Source organism: Elephantulus edwardii, unplaced genomic scaffold (assembly GCF_000299155.1).
Source record: "Elephantulus edwardii isolate Elephantulus edwardi_28Jun2011 unplaced genomic scaffold, EleEdw1.0 scaffold00029, whole genome shotgun sequence".
NCBI classification, from domain to species: Eukaryota; Metazoa; Chordata; class Mammalia; order Macroscelidea; family Macroscelididae; genus Elephantulus; species Elephantulus edwardii.
In genome coordinates, this window is record NW_006399779.1 from 12,496,593 (window position 1) to 12,512,675 (window position 16,083).

Sequence of the window (16,083 nt, forward strand, 5' to 3'; positions counted from 1 at the left end):
GTGTATGTAGGGGCTGAGGAGGGGTGGCGTGGCCGCTTGGGCCCTCACCGAGCCTGGCGGGCAGGGTCTTCCGGATCTCGGGGATGCTGGGGATGGGGCTGCCACCGTAGCAGTGTGTGAAGATGGTGGCCAGCTGCTGGATGACGGAGTCGTTCTACAGGGGGACAGGAAGAGAGGGTGGTTAGAGATTACAGCTGACAGCTCTGTCCTCTCCAGAGGCCAGGCCAGGATTCGAGCAGCCATCGCCCTCAGCTCCTCCAGGATCAAGCCTAACAAGAGGACTGCCCCCTCATAACGGAGGCCCCAAATGGCTTTTTGGGCTGAGCTCCAATCCCACAACCCCAGGGTCTGTACTCTCCTGGGTCTGGAATGAGGGTGGATGTCTGTCTGCATGTGACGTGTTCGCCCGTCTGTGTGTCGTCGGCAGGGGCTGTGGGAGGCACTCACCTTGCTGGTCTTGAGGATGTCGAACATGAGCTGCAGGCCCTCGGTCACCAGCTCCTCGTTGTACTCTTCCTCCTTGATGGAGCTGAAGTCCCGCAGGAGGCTCTGCACCACCGAGTACCGTGACTGCGAGAACGAGGTCCTCAGGGACTCGATCCAGACGTGCAGCTTCCAGGGGACACCTGGACCAGGACGGGGTGCTCAGCCACTGGATGGTGTCCCACAAGACCCTCTGTGACTGCACCTGGCCAGGCCCCCTTAGTCCGATCCCTGAGCGCAGCCTGTGATGACTGGACCTCACCGAGCCCCCTTAGCCAGGTCACCGGGGCAGCATGGGTCCCACCCTCCTGAACTCAGTGGTCCTGTCAGTGCAGCCTGTGATCAGAGCTTCCTGCACTCCCATACCTCGCTGATGGGTCCCTCAGTTCTAATCGATGAGGGGAGATGGATGGTTGCAGCCCCAATTTATGGAACCCTAGCTCTAGACACAGCCCAGTGTGGGGGCTCTCAGGGGCCCAGTGCTGCCACCAGCCCATCTGTCTAGCACTGGACCTGGTTGTTGGGAGAACCCGTTCATTCTGGAGGGAGGGCCAGGTAGACACAGAAGCCCAGGGCACATGCAGAACACAAAGCCCTCACCAAGGTCTGGAGCCCAAGATGGGCCTGTCCAATCCTGGGAGGGCTTTCCGGGCACCAGGCTCACTGCAGGCAGCAGCCGAGTCCACGCCCATGGATCTAATTACCGCTTACCACTTCCCTCAAGTGTGTCACGGGGACTTCGGGTAATGTGAGCTGCTTTGCAAGCTCCATGACTAAAAACTAGTAATATTCCTGGCAATTAGAGAGAGATAGTCTTACTTCCCCACCCTCTGTGGGATTAAAGAGCCCACAAATGGCCGTCCCCAAGGGCACATCAGGGAGGTGGTTATTAGCAACCTGGGTTCCCTGACTGTAGGTGGTAGTAGTGTACCCATTTTACAGGGGAGATCACTGAGGCTGACTCCTGCATGACCTCTGGCTGTCTCCGCCTGGCCCTGAGGGTTTGTGCATGGTGGCCCAGTCACAACAAATGCTGTCACGTACAGAGGACTCACAGCGAGCCAAGCGCCAGGCTCATGCTGTGACGTCGCCACATTCCCTGTGAGCAACGTCACCACCAAACCCATTTCACAGAGGGGGGAACCCAGACACGGGTGATTACGTGACTTGCAGCTAAGCAGCAACACTGCTGGGATCTGACTCAAGTCTGTCTGCCTGTCTGTCTGATTAGACTCCCAGTGGAACAAGGAAAGCGCACGGACTTCTAGACTCCAGCAGGGAGGGAGGCTGGCCAGGTGACAGGAGGGCACTGAGCTGACTGAGGAGCCACGCTGACCCTTCCCTGGGCTGTGACGCTCTGGACGGCCAGGGGACAGGGGACTAGGAAACCAGGCTCCTGACATGGCCCAAGGCTCCCACATCTCCTGCATGTGCACCCCAGCCGGGGAGAGGGCCCCGAAATGTGTGGGTGCGGAACCTCTGGCCTGCATCCTGCCACCCTTCAGCCAGTGTGGCCCTAGCGTCTGCCCTCTCCTGACCCCCTGAAGAGCAGCGGGGTGCACAGGGGAGCGGGGCCTCACCCAGCGCCCTCAGCTCCATGGTGATGTCCACGTAGCCATGCTCGGCGCTGTAGTACATGGCCTCCTGCAGGGCCTTTGTGCGGGTCCGGCTCAGCCGCACCGGACCCTCGCTGCCGCTGCCCTGGCTTGACACGTCGCTCTCCTCCACGCCCTCGGCCAGGATCTCCTCCAGGGACAGCACGTCCGCCTTGGCCTGCTGTGGCTGTGTCAGGAGCTTCCGTAGGACGTTCCTGCAGGGCGGATTGGAAGGAGGGTGAGGCTGGAGGTCCCGGAATGAGTGGGGCCCACGGAGCTGCCTCCCAGCACCCTGAGGGCACAGTGCTGTTTCCAGGACTTGACGGCTGCCTTTCTGTCCACAGAGGCAGGTCGAGTAATTGCACTGCAGACTCCTGCACAGGGCGGGAAACCTGGGTGCAGAAAACCTTCCCCTCGAGCACCCTGACCTTGTCAAGCAGTCAGAGGCTCTGGGGCTGAGCCGGCTGTGCCTGCCTTGCTGTGTGACCTCGGACCACGTGCCTGACCCCTCTGAGCTTATCAGTAACTGCAGGACTTCAGTGCCACCTTCAGGGTTAATGTGAGGCTAACGTGAAAAATTAACTGCAGAGCTGCACATGTGACAGTCCCCCCCAGTGGCACCTCAGAAACCTGGGACCTGCTCCCTGAAAACCCCAAGGAGCTGGTTTACTCTGTACACGTGTGGGGTCACCACGTGTACAAACTGACTTGATGGCAACTGACAACATTGACAAGTCTTGGAAGTGGGATGTGCGTCAAAATGAAACAAAACATCACCACCATTGAGCCAATTTGACTCAGAGTGCCCCTCCATCCAGCCCCCTTCTGGCCCCCTAGCTCCCTTCTGTCTCCACAACACCCTTCTCCTCCCCCACACCCCTTCTGCCTTCCCCAGCCCGCTTCTGCCTCCCCTACACCCCTCTGTTCCTCCAGCCCCCTTCTCTCTCCCTTAGCTCCTGCCTCCTCCAGCCCCTTTCTGCTTCTTGCGGCCCTTTTCTTCCTCCCCTCACCCTGTGCTATGCACCAGCTCAGCCTTCACCCTCTCCTGTCCATCCCATCCACAGGGCAGGCCTGGCCCCACAGAGTGAGGCCCGCCATCTGCTCTAGAGCGGGCTGTGGTTTCCAGAAGAGCTGCCAGGAGTTTCTTCACAGCGGGGCCATATGCTGCCTAGAAGCCCCCAAAGCCCCCAAGGCCAAATGCGGGAGGGGGCTGCCTGAGGGGCCTGGGGCAGCTGCAGAGCAGGGCCTTTGAAGGGAAATGGGAAGGCCTGCCTTGGCCATGGGAGACACAGACAATAGTCCCAGGTCGGCCCAGGACCACTGTGGGGTCCCCTTAAAGCCCCACTGTCCAGATTCATGTAAAGGAGGGATGGTCAGTTCAGGGAAAGCCAGTCAATTTCATCCTGCAGGCGGTGTGCGCACTGTCTTAATGGGAGGGTGTGTGGCGGGGGAACGGTGCTGTGGGCGTTCTCTGGATTGCCGGCCCTCCAGTGGGCTTTTAGAGGCAGTAAACTGCATGGAAGGAGACTGTGTGTCCTTCTCCCAGTTGGTGGATACCATTGGGCAACGCAGTGCAGCTTCTCAGCACTAGGCCACCAAGCAGAGCGTTAGATCCCTGAGAAGCCTCAGTTTAGTTCTATATTCTCAGGGTTCATTCTCCCAGAGCCTTGAGGACGTGGCACTCTTGGGAGTGATGCCCACACAGCTGGGGACGCAGAGGGCCCAAGGTAGAGTAGTGCCTAGAAGGGCACGTCCTGGCCCCTTTGTGCTTGTGTGCAGGTCTCTGAGGAACGGGTCTGTTTTTAGAAACCATCTCTTCCAGCTGAAGTGGGGGTGCAGCAGTGAGACCCGCATTCCTGCACAGCCCTCGTGTCACCAGCGAAGCCGAGTCCTGGTCAGGACTCAGTCCAGCCTCAGCCAAGGCCCAGTCCCGTGGCCTCGGGTGTGGAACATGGTGAGGAGGTGGGGGGTCAGGCTCCCCAGGCTCTGCACCGATTCCAGGTGGAACAAGAGGAACCTGTCTGTTTTCCTTCACGCCCAGAGAGCCTTCTTGTCATGTCTCTCCACAGTGGTTCCTGCCTCTACATCTTTGCACAGCCTGGCCTTGCCCCTTAAACACCTGCCCACTCCACGGATGGCCAGGGCTGCTCTCCTTCACGGGTCTGACCAAGCACCACCCCTCCGAGTACCCTTCCTCTGGATTGCCATGACGCCTCTGCTTCTTTATTATGGACTTAACTATCAAGGGCACATGCCTCCCCTCTAGGCTGTCAGCTCCCTCAAGGAAGGGGCTGTATCTTTTCAAGACTTCTTGTACAATGCTCTGTCCCATAACAAGTACTTATTAATTATGGACTCATTAAATGACTAAATGAATGATGGTGCCTCATTAGAACAAATGGTCAATAATCACAGATTTGATAACGGAACTAACCATCCTTCCAGCCAGCCACCATCTATCCATCCACTTTTCTATCCATCCCTCCATCTCCCCATTCATCCCGTCAACCACCCAACCACTCACTCAATGTTTCCAGGCTTCTAAACCTCTGGCCCCACGCTGGCTGGGGACTTGCACCCTTCAGATTGAACACAGGCTTCCATTTCTGCAGAGATCCCCAGGTCCAGCTCTTTCCCTCCCTCGGAGCCTGCATGGTGTCCTTGCTCTCGCCTCCTCTCCCCGACACCACACAGGGCAGGGACACCACGGTGGGTACCTGTGGCCGTGGGCTGCTGAGTGGCTGAAGCAGTTCATGTCCTCGTAGAGGGACGAGGCCATGCCGTTGGCTTCGAGCATGCTGAGCAGGGGGTCAGCACCTCGGCTCAGCAACAAGCTGACCAGCTCGTAGTTCCCTAGAAGATGAAGCGGGAGGGTGCCCAGGGGTTAGCGGATGGCTGATAGAGACACTGGAAGGCAGAGTGGATGGAGCGGGGCTCCTACACTCAGAAGGTTGGGATGACATAAACCCCACGCTCATTTGCATTTTATGGGGTGAAGGAGGGGTCGCCCAGGAAGGAGCTGGGGAAATGGCTGACTGTGGCCTCCCCTCCCTTCCTTCTGTCTAGTCCTGTCTGAGCATCAAGGTTGGCAGAAAATCAGTGGGTGGGCTGAGGGAAGGGCTTCAAGCTACCCACAGGGTCTGCATGAGGCTGACGTCCTGTAGGGGCACCTACCAGCCGCGGAGGCCAGCTGCAGAGGCGTCTCTGTGTAGCTGTCCTCTCCGCTGTTCACTGCCAAGCCCTCCACCTGGGCACCGGCATCCAGCAGCAACTGCCATGGGCACAGAGGGGAGGACACTGGTCAGCAAGGTGGCGATCAGCAAGCAGTGCAGGGTTGGGTCCAAATCGGGGCCCGACCAGGCAGCTGAGGAGCTGGGGCCCCAGAACTTTATGCTACCTTAGGGCTCAAAGTTTCTAGAAATCTTCAACTCTGCTACTGTTGCCCTAGATTTATTCATTTTCTAAGCCACGAAGACCACCCACTGAGCTGGTCCTCTGTCAATCACTTTCTCAGGACTTGGCTGCAGGGACCATCCGCAGAACTCATGAAGACTAGAAACTATCACTCCTAATCCATAATGGGGAGACCTAGGTCCAGGGAGGTGGCACCAGGTAATGGGGAAGGCCCAACGGTCAGAGTAAGACCTGGGTGTAAATGTCGGCCGTCAACCACTGAGTGACCTGGGGCAGACATTTCAACTTTATGAGCCTCAGTCTTCCAAATCTGTAAAATGGGTTGAGAGGTTTGTCCTGAAATATTATTGGACATTAAAGGAAACAGTGCTCAACACAGTGGCTTTCAGGGTTCATATCAGAGAGGTTCAGCAAGCTACCTAAGACTTGGAAGTGTTGGGACCACGGCCAGAACACCAAAGCTCAGAGTACCAGGTGGCCTGGCTCCACTCGTCCAGGGACTTGGAGCAGGCTGGACCCAGAAGCTCTCAGCTTCATTGCTGTGAATGGGATGGGGGAAGGGTGACCATTCACCTGGAGACTGTTGTGGGCCAGGAGCTTGTCCTGGAACTGCAGCCTGTGCCAATGCCAAGGTAGTGGAGGTGGGAGGCTGCCTGTCAGGCAAAACTGGGCAATAGTCCAGATAAGCTCAGGACACCGTCCCCCCTCAAGGGCCAGCCTGGGCTGTGGGTGGAATTTTGCTCAGAGCTCGAGTACTCAACTCCTGAATGGAAAAGCAGGCAGGATGTGGCAGCCAGAGTGTGTGAGACCGTGACTCACTGAGTCCCTGCTGTGTGCCAGTGCTGGCTGAAAATGATGAATAACTCAGACATGGCCCCTTGCCCTCTCAGAGCTTTCAGGCTCATGGACAGAAGGCCATTGCATGAACTCCCAGGAGAGAGTGGTGTGCACTACTGTAGACCCAAGCATCCCTGAAGAGTGAAGGAACCTGGGGTCGAGTGGTGGCCCGGCTGGTAGCCCAGCTAGTGTGGGAAATGGCCCACAATCCCCACTTCCTGAGTCTGAGCCAGACCCTGCCACATGCTGGTCCCAGCCACCCGGGCAGCAATGAGCCTGAGCTTGCCCAGGGGGAAGGGCGAGGGAAAGAACTGCAGGGACACCATGATAAGCCCAGTACTATGGCAGAATTTATGGGAGACAGCAAAAGCTTAAGAGTGAGCGACCTGGACCCTGTTTCCTGGAATTCCACAGGTATTCTTTGAGGCAAACCAGATGTCTGTCTGACCACTAGGAGAGCCAGACCTTAAGCACAGGCTCTCGTCCCACTTGAAGGCAGCAGCAGCTGGTTCAGGTGATGCAGGGTTACCTGGTAGGTGCTCACCTGGACCACAGAGATGTGTCCGTGCAGCACAGCAAATGTCAGCGAGGTCCAGTGGCGGCTGTCAGGGTGGATGGACGGGTGCCTGGGAGAGTTGCTTGGAACCTAGAAAATGCCACAAGTGTTCAGTAGATCCTGGGTGGGTGGGGCTCCTGGGGGGGCTGGCACAGGGAGGGGATCCCACAGCGGTGGTGAACAGGATTCAACTCAGTGACTTTTATGATTGATTGGTAATGTCTGCCCAGAGCATTGTGTGGCAAAAACTCAAAGGATGGATGTTCACTTGGTTATGTCTGCCTTGGGCAAGAGATGGCAGAGAGGGAGCACCCTACCACACAGAGAGGCACAGGCTGCAGTATGGGGGATGGGAGGGATGGCTAGGAATTGGACTGATAAAACAGGAAAGGAGCTAAAGAAACAGTATCCTGGCAATTCTCCTCAGCTCAATGTCTAATTCTGGGGAAAACCTTCATTACTAACTGTGACCCCATGCATCTTGTACTTCGCCTCCGAGACACATCCTTCAGCTGTGTAAATTGTCCCATGGCTGGCTGGGGTCTTGGGGTTTTCTGTGCTGGACGAGGAGCTGGGCCAGCTCTGTGGGACTGACTCACTTGGATGTCCAGGTTTGCCCCAGCATCGATCAGCATCTGGACCATCGCTTCGTCCCCCGCGGCACAGGCATACATCAGTGGCGTCATGCCCTGAGTGAATCAAAGGCAGGTAACTCAGTCATCTGTGAGCAGCACGCAGCAATGCCTACTCCACAGACCTCCACCCCCAAAGCACAGATCCCGGCTTCCTGTGCAGCCTGGCCGCTCATCCTGAGCTCTCCTGGGCCTCGTGCTCGATCAGCCTGCCCTTCCCAGGCCCACGAGCCCCTGACGGCATTGTCACAAGCTCCGCAGGGTGGACTAGAGAGAAGAAGAGCAGAACTCTGCAGCCAGACTCCAGGGCCAGTTCCGCCACCGGCAGATGCAAACTTTGTATAAGCTCCTTCACCTCCCGGTGTCTCAGTTCCTTCACCTGTAAACTGGGAACGACTCACAGCAACCCTGGAGGGCAGAGCCGGGTTCTCAAGGCTGCACATCTTTATGGAAGGAGCCTTGGTGGCACAGGGTTTAAGCGTCTGTCTGCTATCCGAAAGGTCTTAAGTCTGAACCCGACAGCCGCTCTGCGGGAGGAAGGCTGCACCAGCCTCTTTCTGGAAAGGTGCACAGCCGTGGAGACCTGACTGTGCAGCTCTGATCCGCCCCACGCGGGTGCTGAGTTAGAAGCAACAGCATTGAGCTCGTGCCTCTCGTCCGTCAGTCGGCTGCACTGTGGAGGCCTGCAACTTGCTGGGATGCTGGAAGCTATGCCACCAGCATCTGAACTACCAGCAGGTTGTTCATGACGACAGGCTTCCGCAACGCTTCCCGACTAAGACAGACTAGGAAGAAAGGCCTGGTGCTGTGCTTCTGAAAACCTAGGAAAAGCATTACTGCCACTGAATTGCACAGGATTGAATTGGCATATTTTCAGCCAGCAACAAGAAAAAAGAAAATATAAAACAAGGGAAAAAAAAATCTTAGGGTCCCACAATAGAACACTGTCTGCACTACTTGCTTTGGATATAGCAAATCCCCCCAAATCCAGTTGTGCCTGATTCATAATGACCTTCCTTTGAGTTTCTGAGGCGGTCAGTCTCTATGGAGGATACAGTCCATCTTTCTCCCAAGGAGGAGCTGGTGGATTGAAACTGCTAACCTTTAGGTTCAGAGCCCAACACATTACCACTATGCTACCAGGGCTCCTTCAGGACACATCACCAGGAGAGTCAATTGGTAGAGGAGGACATGCTGGGTGACAGAGAACCAAGGAGGATGACAGAGACCCTCAGTGAGACTGAAATGAGGACTTGAACTTCATACGATTGTGAGGATGACGCAGGACCAGGCAGCGCTTTGCTTTCTGCATAAGGTCTCCAGGAATCAGAGCAGGTTGGATGGCAGCTAACATTATTATCCACGTTTTATAGAATATCAAAGAGGTTCATTAACTCACCTGATAGGGGTAGGTGTGTCTGAGACACTAAGATTGGCACAGGACAGAGCTGGGGTTAGGGCTGTTGTACATAGGGTCACTATGAGTTGCAGATGACTCAACAGCACACAACAACAACAACAACATGAAGCTCACCCACACAGTAAGGATAGAATTCAGACAGGAACCAGATCTCCCTGGCTCAACAGCCTGTGATTTAACGTGTCTCTGACTTCAACATTGTGAGCTACCGAGCAGTCGGCAGATCTTCGGAGAGCTGAGCCCCCACTTCCCCGAGTTAGGCGGGCGGTCACCGGGCTGCCTCGCTGGCTGGGGTGCCTTTCTGTCGCCAGTAATAGCAAAGGCAGCGGTGGAAAGTGTTACCACACAGCTGGAGGCCGCACGCAGCTGTCTGGAGCCCCGCGACGATATTTATTAGGTTATTTGTGCGTAGACAAGATCTTTTTACCTCATAAATCCTTACCGAGTGCCCAGAGATAAAGAAATGGCCTGAGATTAATCACGGGCTGGGAGGACTGTTTATTCACAGAGTGCTGTATAAATACCACAGCTCAGAGAACAAACAACGTTGGGCACTGAGAGAGAAGCCAATTGCAAGAGTGAAAACCTGGCTTTGCTATATCCCTCTGCACATATTCAACTCCTTTTTCTCCCCACGCATCTGTACACGATTCTGAGTTTTAAAACTCAAGCTGTGAGTCCCGTCAGGATACATGACTTTTTTGGTGTGTGTTGTTCTATTTCTACTCAAGACACAGGAAAAAAAAAACAAACAAACCACAAAACAACCAAAGGAAAAAAAAACAAACCCACCACATTTGAGTGGATTCTGACATGCTGTAAATTTAACAGGCCACTGCCCATCTTTTAACCATGGAGAGGCTAGTGGATTTGAACTGCTGGCCTTTCAGTTGGCAGCCCTTCACTTAGCCTACTGTACCACTAGGTACACGAGGAAGCCAGCTGACAGGTTTCAGGGATGTCACCGTTATCAAGCTGTCGTTGCTTGTTGCTAGCTGTTGTTGGATCAATTACAACTCATAGAAAAACCATGTGACAGAGCGGGCTTTTCTAGGCTGTGATCTCTGTGGGAGGTGTTCTGAGAGCATAACGGCTGAAGCATTCAACTCTGAGAGGTCAGTGGTTCAAACCCACCATGCACCCTATAGGACAAAGAGAAGCAGTCTACTCCCATAAACATCCTGGCCTTAGAAACCCTACAAGGCGAGGCAGTCCTAGTCCATCCTTTGTGGTCATTGCGAGTCAGAATCTGACTCCACGGCAGTGGGTTTGGGTTTTTGAATCCTCATGGGAGCGGAGAGTCAGGCCTTATCGCCCTTGGAACCACCTCAGCACGCCGTGTACTGTGGTGTCGTCTCAGCTGGAGCATTACGGAGCCTGGGCCTGACATTTCCCTACCCATGTGGGAAGACAGTGCTCCTAGGAACACAGGAAAGTTCACAGGAGACTGGCAAGGAAGCAAAGTGGCATGACTTCCATACTTTGGAATATTCCAGAGTGGTTAGACACCTGGAGTCTGCCTAGTTCTAAGGCCAGCTCTGTTCTAGTCCAGATGTGTGGCTTTGAGTTAAGTTACCACTTTCCTGCATCCAGGTTCCTCATCTATAAAATGGGGCAAATAATAGTACCCACATAATTGTTGTTGGAAGCAGCACTACTAGAGTGCTCTTACAAGCATGGATGGCGAGGCTTCTGCGTACATATCCTGGGCATGTTATCAGGAGAGATCATTCCTTGGAAAAGAATAAACATGCTTGGAAGAGCAGAAGGTCAGCGACAGAAGAAAAGCCTCAATGCCGTGGACTGACACAGTAACTGCGCCAAAAGTCCATGCACAGCAGCGACCAAGGATGGTGCAGCTCGGGCTGGGCTTCATCCTGTCATGCTGCAGTCTCTGTGGGTGGGAGTCCACACAGCAGCACCTAACACCACCAAAGGGGAGCTGATAGGGTTAAGCGAGTTAATGCTGACGAAGTACTTAGAACAATGTCTGGAGCACAGTAAATGCTACAAAAATGCTGTTGCTATTAGATGCAACTTAGTTGATTGCAACTTTGTGAACAGCCGATCAGATCTTGCCCTGTCCTGTGTCCTCACCTCTCGATCATGGTCAAGTCCACTGTTGTAGTCATGAGTCAATTCCATTTCGCTGAAGATCTCCCTCTCTTCTGCCGATTCTCTACCTTTGCTACCCTACTTACTTTTCCAAGGACTTAAGAACATACACGCTAGCCATTCAAAATGGAAAGAACCAAAACAAAAGAAAAACTCAAGTTCTGCCTGAAATTGCAAACCACTTCTAACACTTCCTTATTCTTTTTGACCTTCTTCCTCGACCCTTTCCACGGTCTAACGCGCTCTACACGCTGTGTGCTTGCTTCTTATTCTCTGTCCTACCAAATTCCTCCCACTCCCAAAATGTTAGCACCAGGAAGGCAGGAGTTTCTGTTCACAGCTGGATCCCAGAGTCTAGCACCGTTCCTGGCACTCAGGAGGCACATCCCAACACCAAACCTACTGCCGCGGAGTCAATCCTGATGTTAGGATTTCAGTTAACCCCACCCCCCATCAGATTGCAGAGGCTGTAATCTTTACAGGAAGGAGAGACTGCCTGCCTTTCTTCTGTAAAGCAGCTGGTGGATTTAAACTACCAACCATCTCTTTCTTAATGGGCACACAGCCTGCTCTGACTCAAGTGTCTATGATTATTATGTTTTTGCCCAGTCCTGTCTCAGCCTCCCACCCAGGGAAAATGAGGCCGAGGTTTTCCTAGGCATCTCTAGGACATTCTGCCTGAAACAGGCAAGCCATGATTAAGAGTAGTCACCTCTTCAGAGGATAGCTGGTCCTCAGTGTATGCTAGAAAAGGCCACCATGCCTGGCCTCCAAGGGCTCTGGGCACCTACCTGGTCATCCATGGTGTTCACCCCATCCGGGCCCAGGGCCTCGATGGCCTGGTTGATGAGGTCTGTCCTTCCACAGTTGAGCATGCGGAAACCTAGGTCCTGGTTGAACTTCTCAGTAGCTGCTCTGGCGTCCAGCCGCCGGAAGGAACTGAAGCAGCACTCAGGCCTGCCCAGAGGAGACATGGAGGAGTGTGAGCACGACCAAGCGTGGACCCTGCTCCTCAACAAGACAGGAAGGACATGGTGTGCGGGGCTGGATGTGGGAGGTGAGGGTGCCACAGGCCAAGGACCGTGAACTGTCAGGTCAGCAGTGACTGGCCCCGGCATGCTGTGTCTCAGCCGGGACATCTGGGGACAAGGCGCTCACATTCTTCCATGCATAGAAACAGAGGTGTGCTCTGAGCTGCTAGGGTGCCTACTGCCAGGCAGCAGGGCTCCATCTAAAAGAACCCACTGGAGACAAGTCAGCTCGGGCTTTTGCCATAGCCCATGGTTGTGTAGTTTTCGCAAGGATAAGGATGCATTTCAGTCTAGAAAATGGTCCTCTGGCCAAGGTCTGTCCAGCCTTTGGCCCTTTGTTCTCTTCTCCTCAAGGCTTTGTAGTTAAGATTCAGAAGAAAGAGAAAATGGCACATGGCCCTGAATCCATCGTATAAACCCAACCTACCAGCTAAGCCCTCCATCTCTAGAACATGTGCTGCCCATCAGATAGGCAGCTTCGGCCTTCCACAGTGTGGAACAGTCATATTCCAGAACACGGTTCCGGCCATGTGCCATGGGGACTGAGGCAGCTACACTTGAGAGCTGGGGAAGGACCATGAAGAAAAGACCAGGCTCTCAGAGGTCAAGGGTGACCAGAGGGATGCCTTCTATGGAAGGACCTCAGGAGACTAGCCCAGAAAAGAGAGGGGGTTTGAGAAAGAAATGAAGACCACAGACGTGAGCGTGTGCACAGGATGTCCTGAGAAAAGCTCAGATAGGCCAGGGCCCTGCTCTCTGATCCCACCCCAACCTCCAAGAGGAGCAGACGGGGAGGAGGCTGACAGGGACGCTGGTCCTCCTTCCACCCTCCCCAGGGTCGTACTTGAGCTGCCGGGGCTCGCAGTCCAGGCCGGGTAGCAGCAGCCGAGCCGCCTGCCGGATGTCGCCGCTGTCCACGGTGAGGCTGCGGCGATGCTCCGCATATGTGATGGCCACACGCATCCACTCCATCAGCGGGGGCAGCAGCATGAAGGGCCTGTGAGGGAAAGGGGTCAAATGCTCTCAGGAAGGCAGCAGAAGGCCCCCTTCAGCACCAGTGCTCTCAGAGAATGGCCACCAGGGTCACAGAGACCAGCCATCCGTAAGAGGGAGGGCCCCTTAAGCCCCCGTCGGTGGAGAGAATCTGATTCTTGTCTTTGATTTGTCCTCTCATTCCATGAAAACCCTGTCATGGGCCGAAGGGAAGCTCATCACAGGCCAGACCCAGAGCTCAACCTGGGGATCCTCGGTTGGCCAATGAAAGAAGGGGCTTGTCAACTCATAGGGTGGGGGGACTCCTGCTCCCTTTCTGCAGAGGGAAGAGGCTGTTCTCAGAGGAGTAGGGTGCAATGGAAAGTCCAACAGACTCGGGCTCAAAACCTGGCTTTGCCACCAGGTCCCCCAGGCACCACACAAAAACACACCTGATGTGTCTGTTTTCTGCAGCTGTATCATGGAGTAGCCCCTATTTTCCAGAGTCATTAACAGGCTAGTGAGATCGTGCATGTCACTCCATACATGCCTAACTGGCAGTCATTCCATCCTCAGCTGGGCTGAAGCATCACCTTCATGCAAGGCCACAGCTGCCCTCAGTCTGGTGAAGTTTCTGGGTCTTGCTGGGAGGGACAGCCTTCAGGTCTGAAGGCGCCGTCTCAGTGTGAGACACCTTAGTAGGACTTCAGATGGAGTTGCACGCCAGGGTGCGTCTTCCACGATGTGTTGCTCTACATGCCACCAGGGGGCACCATGCACACAGACTGTGACTAGTGCCCCTTGGACTGTCCAGCCAGAAGTACCCAGCTCATCCACAGCCACTCGGGCCAGCCAGCCTGCTCCAGGCCCCTCTTCCCTCAAGCAGGTCTTTTTTTCACCCAGGAAGGTGGGGTCTGCCCACATAGTGGAAGCTGTCAGAGATCTTGCTTGTGCAGCCCCTGACAGCCAGCTCCTGACTTCGTGACCTGGTAGACACCTGGCCTGCCCTGCTGTTGTTGCCCTGTCGTTCCCACCCTGCTGCAGATGAGGCAACCCTGGCACCTGCTCCTCACAGCCGCTCTTTACGAGAGCCTCCCAGCTCCTCGACAGCCCCTCCTGATGCCTGCCACCTCCACTGTTCTTTTTAATCTGAGCCAGGGGTGGGCACTGGGCCAGGCAGCCAGGCCTCAGCCCCCTTTGAAATTCTGGGCTTCTTGGGCATCAGGTCCTTGCTGCCACTGCCATCGTTTCCCCATACATTCAGAATGGAGCTCGGACCAGAAACAAGACCTCCACTCTCTCCTCAGCTATGAAGATAAGCAACCACAGAGGCCCAGCCCCAGAATGCTCCCCCTCACATTGCTGATCTCTGGCCTCCAAAAGCTGAGGTCACATTCAAAGGTTGAGATGTTTCCTTCTCTTGAAAGGAGAAAGGATTTTTTTTTAAAACCCCAACAAACTAATGTGGTCTTGAGGGCAGTTCAATTGGGAAGTGACTTTGATGTTTTGGTCTGTCATTTTAGAAAATGGCACTTAAATTAGGAGGCACTTAAATTGGTTCACTGAATGGCTTGAGGAAGAGGGAGTGAACTCTCACTCCCCACGGAGCTCTGGTGACAGTGCTGCTAACCTAAAGGTCAGCAGTTCAAATCCATCAGCTGCTCTGAGGGAGACGGATAAGCAGTATCTTCTCAAAAAGATTTACAGCTTTGGAAATCGAGTGGAGGGCTGCCTTGAGTTGGAACTGACCTGACGGTAGTGGGGATTTTGGTTTGTTTTTCAGCCCTGGTACTAAAATGCACAACCCCACCTACTCTCCAGCTCCATCTCATTTCCCCCCCCCCCTTTTTTTCCTCTAGTTCTGGTGTTTTTTTTTCTTTAATTTGAATGAGTTTGCAAATTATATTTGTTTTCATCCAATCATTCGTACATATTTGTTTCATAAAGTTAATTACACCTTGACTAACAGTTAATGACAGTGTCTCATCAAACCATTATTGTACCATCTCATCGCCTTCCCCACATGCACCAGCCCACCAGGCACTCACAGTTCTCATGTCTCCCTGCCCTCCTCTTCACGAGAACGAGCTGACTCTCGCATCTGCTTGTCCACTTCCTATTCACTCTCTTAAGGCTAAGCTCCAAATCACCTCTTCCTGCAAATCTTTCTAGGTCTCCCGCTCTCAACCCTGCATCTCTCTCTGTTCGCACGTCCTCGAGGAACCCTCTCTTCCAGCAATGTGTCTTTGTCCTCTTGACCAACTCTTCCTCCTTAGGAAAGAACAGTGTCTTCCTCACCTCTGTATTCTCCAAACCAAGCTCACCAGACGACTTGGACACATAATGTCTTGACACATAAATGTCTTAAAAGTGACTGGAAGCAGGTATGAACATCAGTAACTGAGTGGAAACCCTCTAGACCTCCAGTTAAGAAGCATGCAGAGTTCCTGCTCAGAAAAGAATGATGTGTAATTTCTAAGAGGGTAACTTTAACTCAAGCATCCCTGGTGGTGGAATGGTTCAAGTGCTCAGTTGCTAAATGAAAAGTCAGTGGTTTGAACCTGCCTAACAGCTCCACAGGAGAAAAGCCCTCGTGATGTGCCATGAAGAACACAGCCTGGGAGACCCTAGGGGCTTCCACTCTGCCACATGGAGCCTCTCTGAGTTGGAATCAGCTCAAATACACACATCAACAAATGCTGACTCATTGAGTGGGGTTCTAACTTGTGTGGTCTAAGATGAAAGGGCAGTTCATTGATGAATTATCTGTTTATAAGAGCTCCCCTTGATTATAAATGCTTATTTGAATTCCTCTCAAATGTGTTGGAATCTCACAGTTCTCCAACATCACAAGGCTGGAAGGCAAATACAGACACACTCCTACATGACAGTCCTGCTGATCCAAGGAGGAAGGCTTTGCTGTCAGAGCTGGAGACGGAAATGTACGCACAAAGATGATTCATGGACTTTTCAGCCATTCTTTTGTCTACGTGGCCAACAGCCAAGACAAACCACCGAGTGTGGGCTA

At 53.9% G+C, this 16,083-nt stretch overlaps 1 protein-coding gene across 1 annotated transcript in view; it reads right to left on the minus strand.

The window, feature by feature from the left end:
• Positions 1-16,083, minus strand: part of ABTB2 (ankyrin repeat and BTB (POZ) domain containing 2) — a 203,618-nt gene that overhangs the window by 8,472 nt on the left and 179,063 nt on the right. The window contains exons 4-12 of the mRNA XM_006883745.1: positions 12,928-13,080; positions 11,844-12,009; positions 7,485-7,574; positions 6,874-6,975; positions 5,253-5,349; positions 4,796-4,931; positions 2,064-2,293; positions 448-626; positions 49-154 (exon numbers count right to left, since the gene is read on the minus strand). Of these exons, the coding sequence (XP_006883807.1) occupies positions 49-154; positions 448-626; positions 2,064-2,293; positions 4,796-4,931; positions 5,253-5,349; positions 6,874-6,975; positions 7,485-7,574; positions 11,844-12,009; positions 12,928-13,080 (1,259 nt within the window). The remainder of the gene's footprint in view (positions 1-48; positions 155-447; positions 627-2,063; positions 2,294-4,795; positions 4,932-5,252; positions 5,350-6,873; positions 6,976-7,484; positions 7,575-11,843; positions 12,010-12,927; positions 13,081-16,083) is intronic.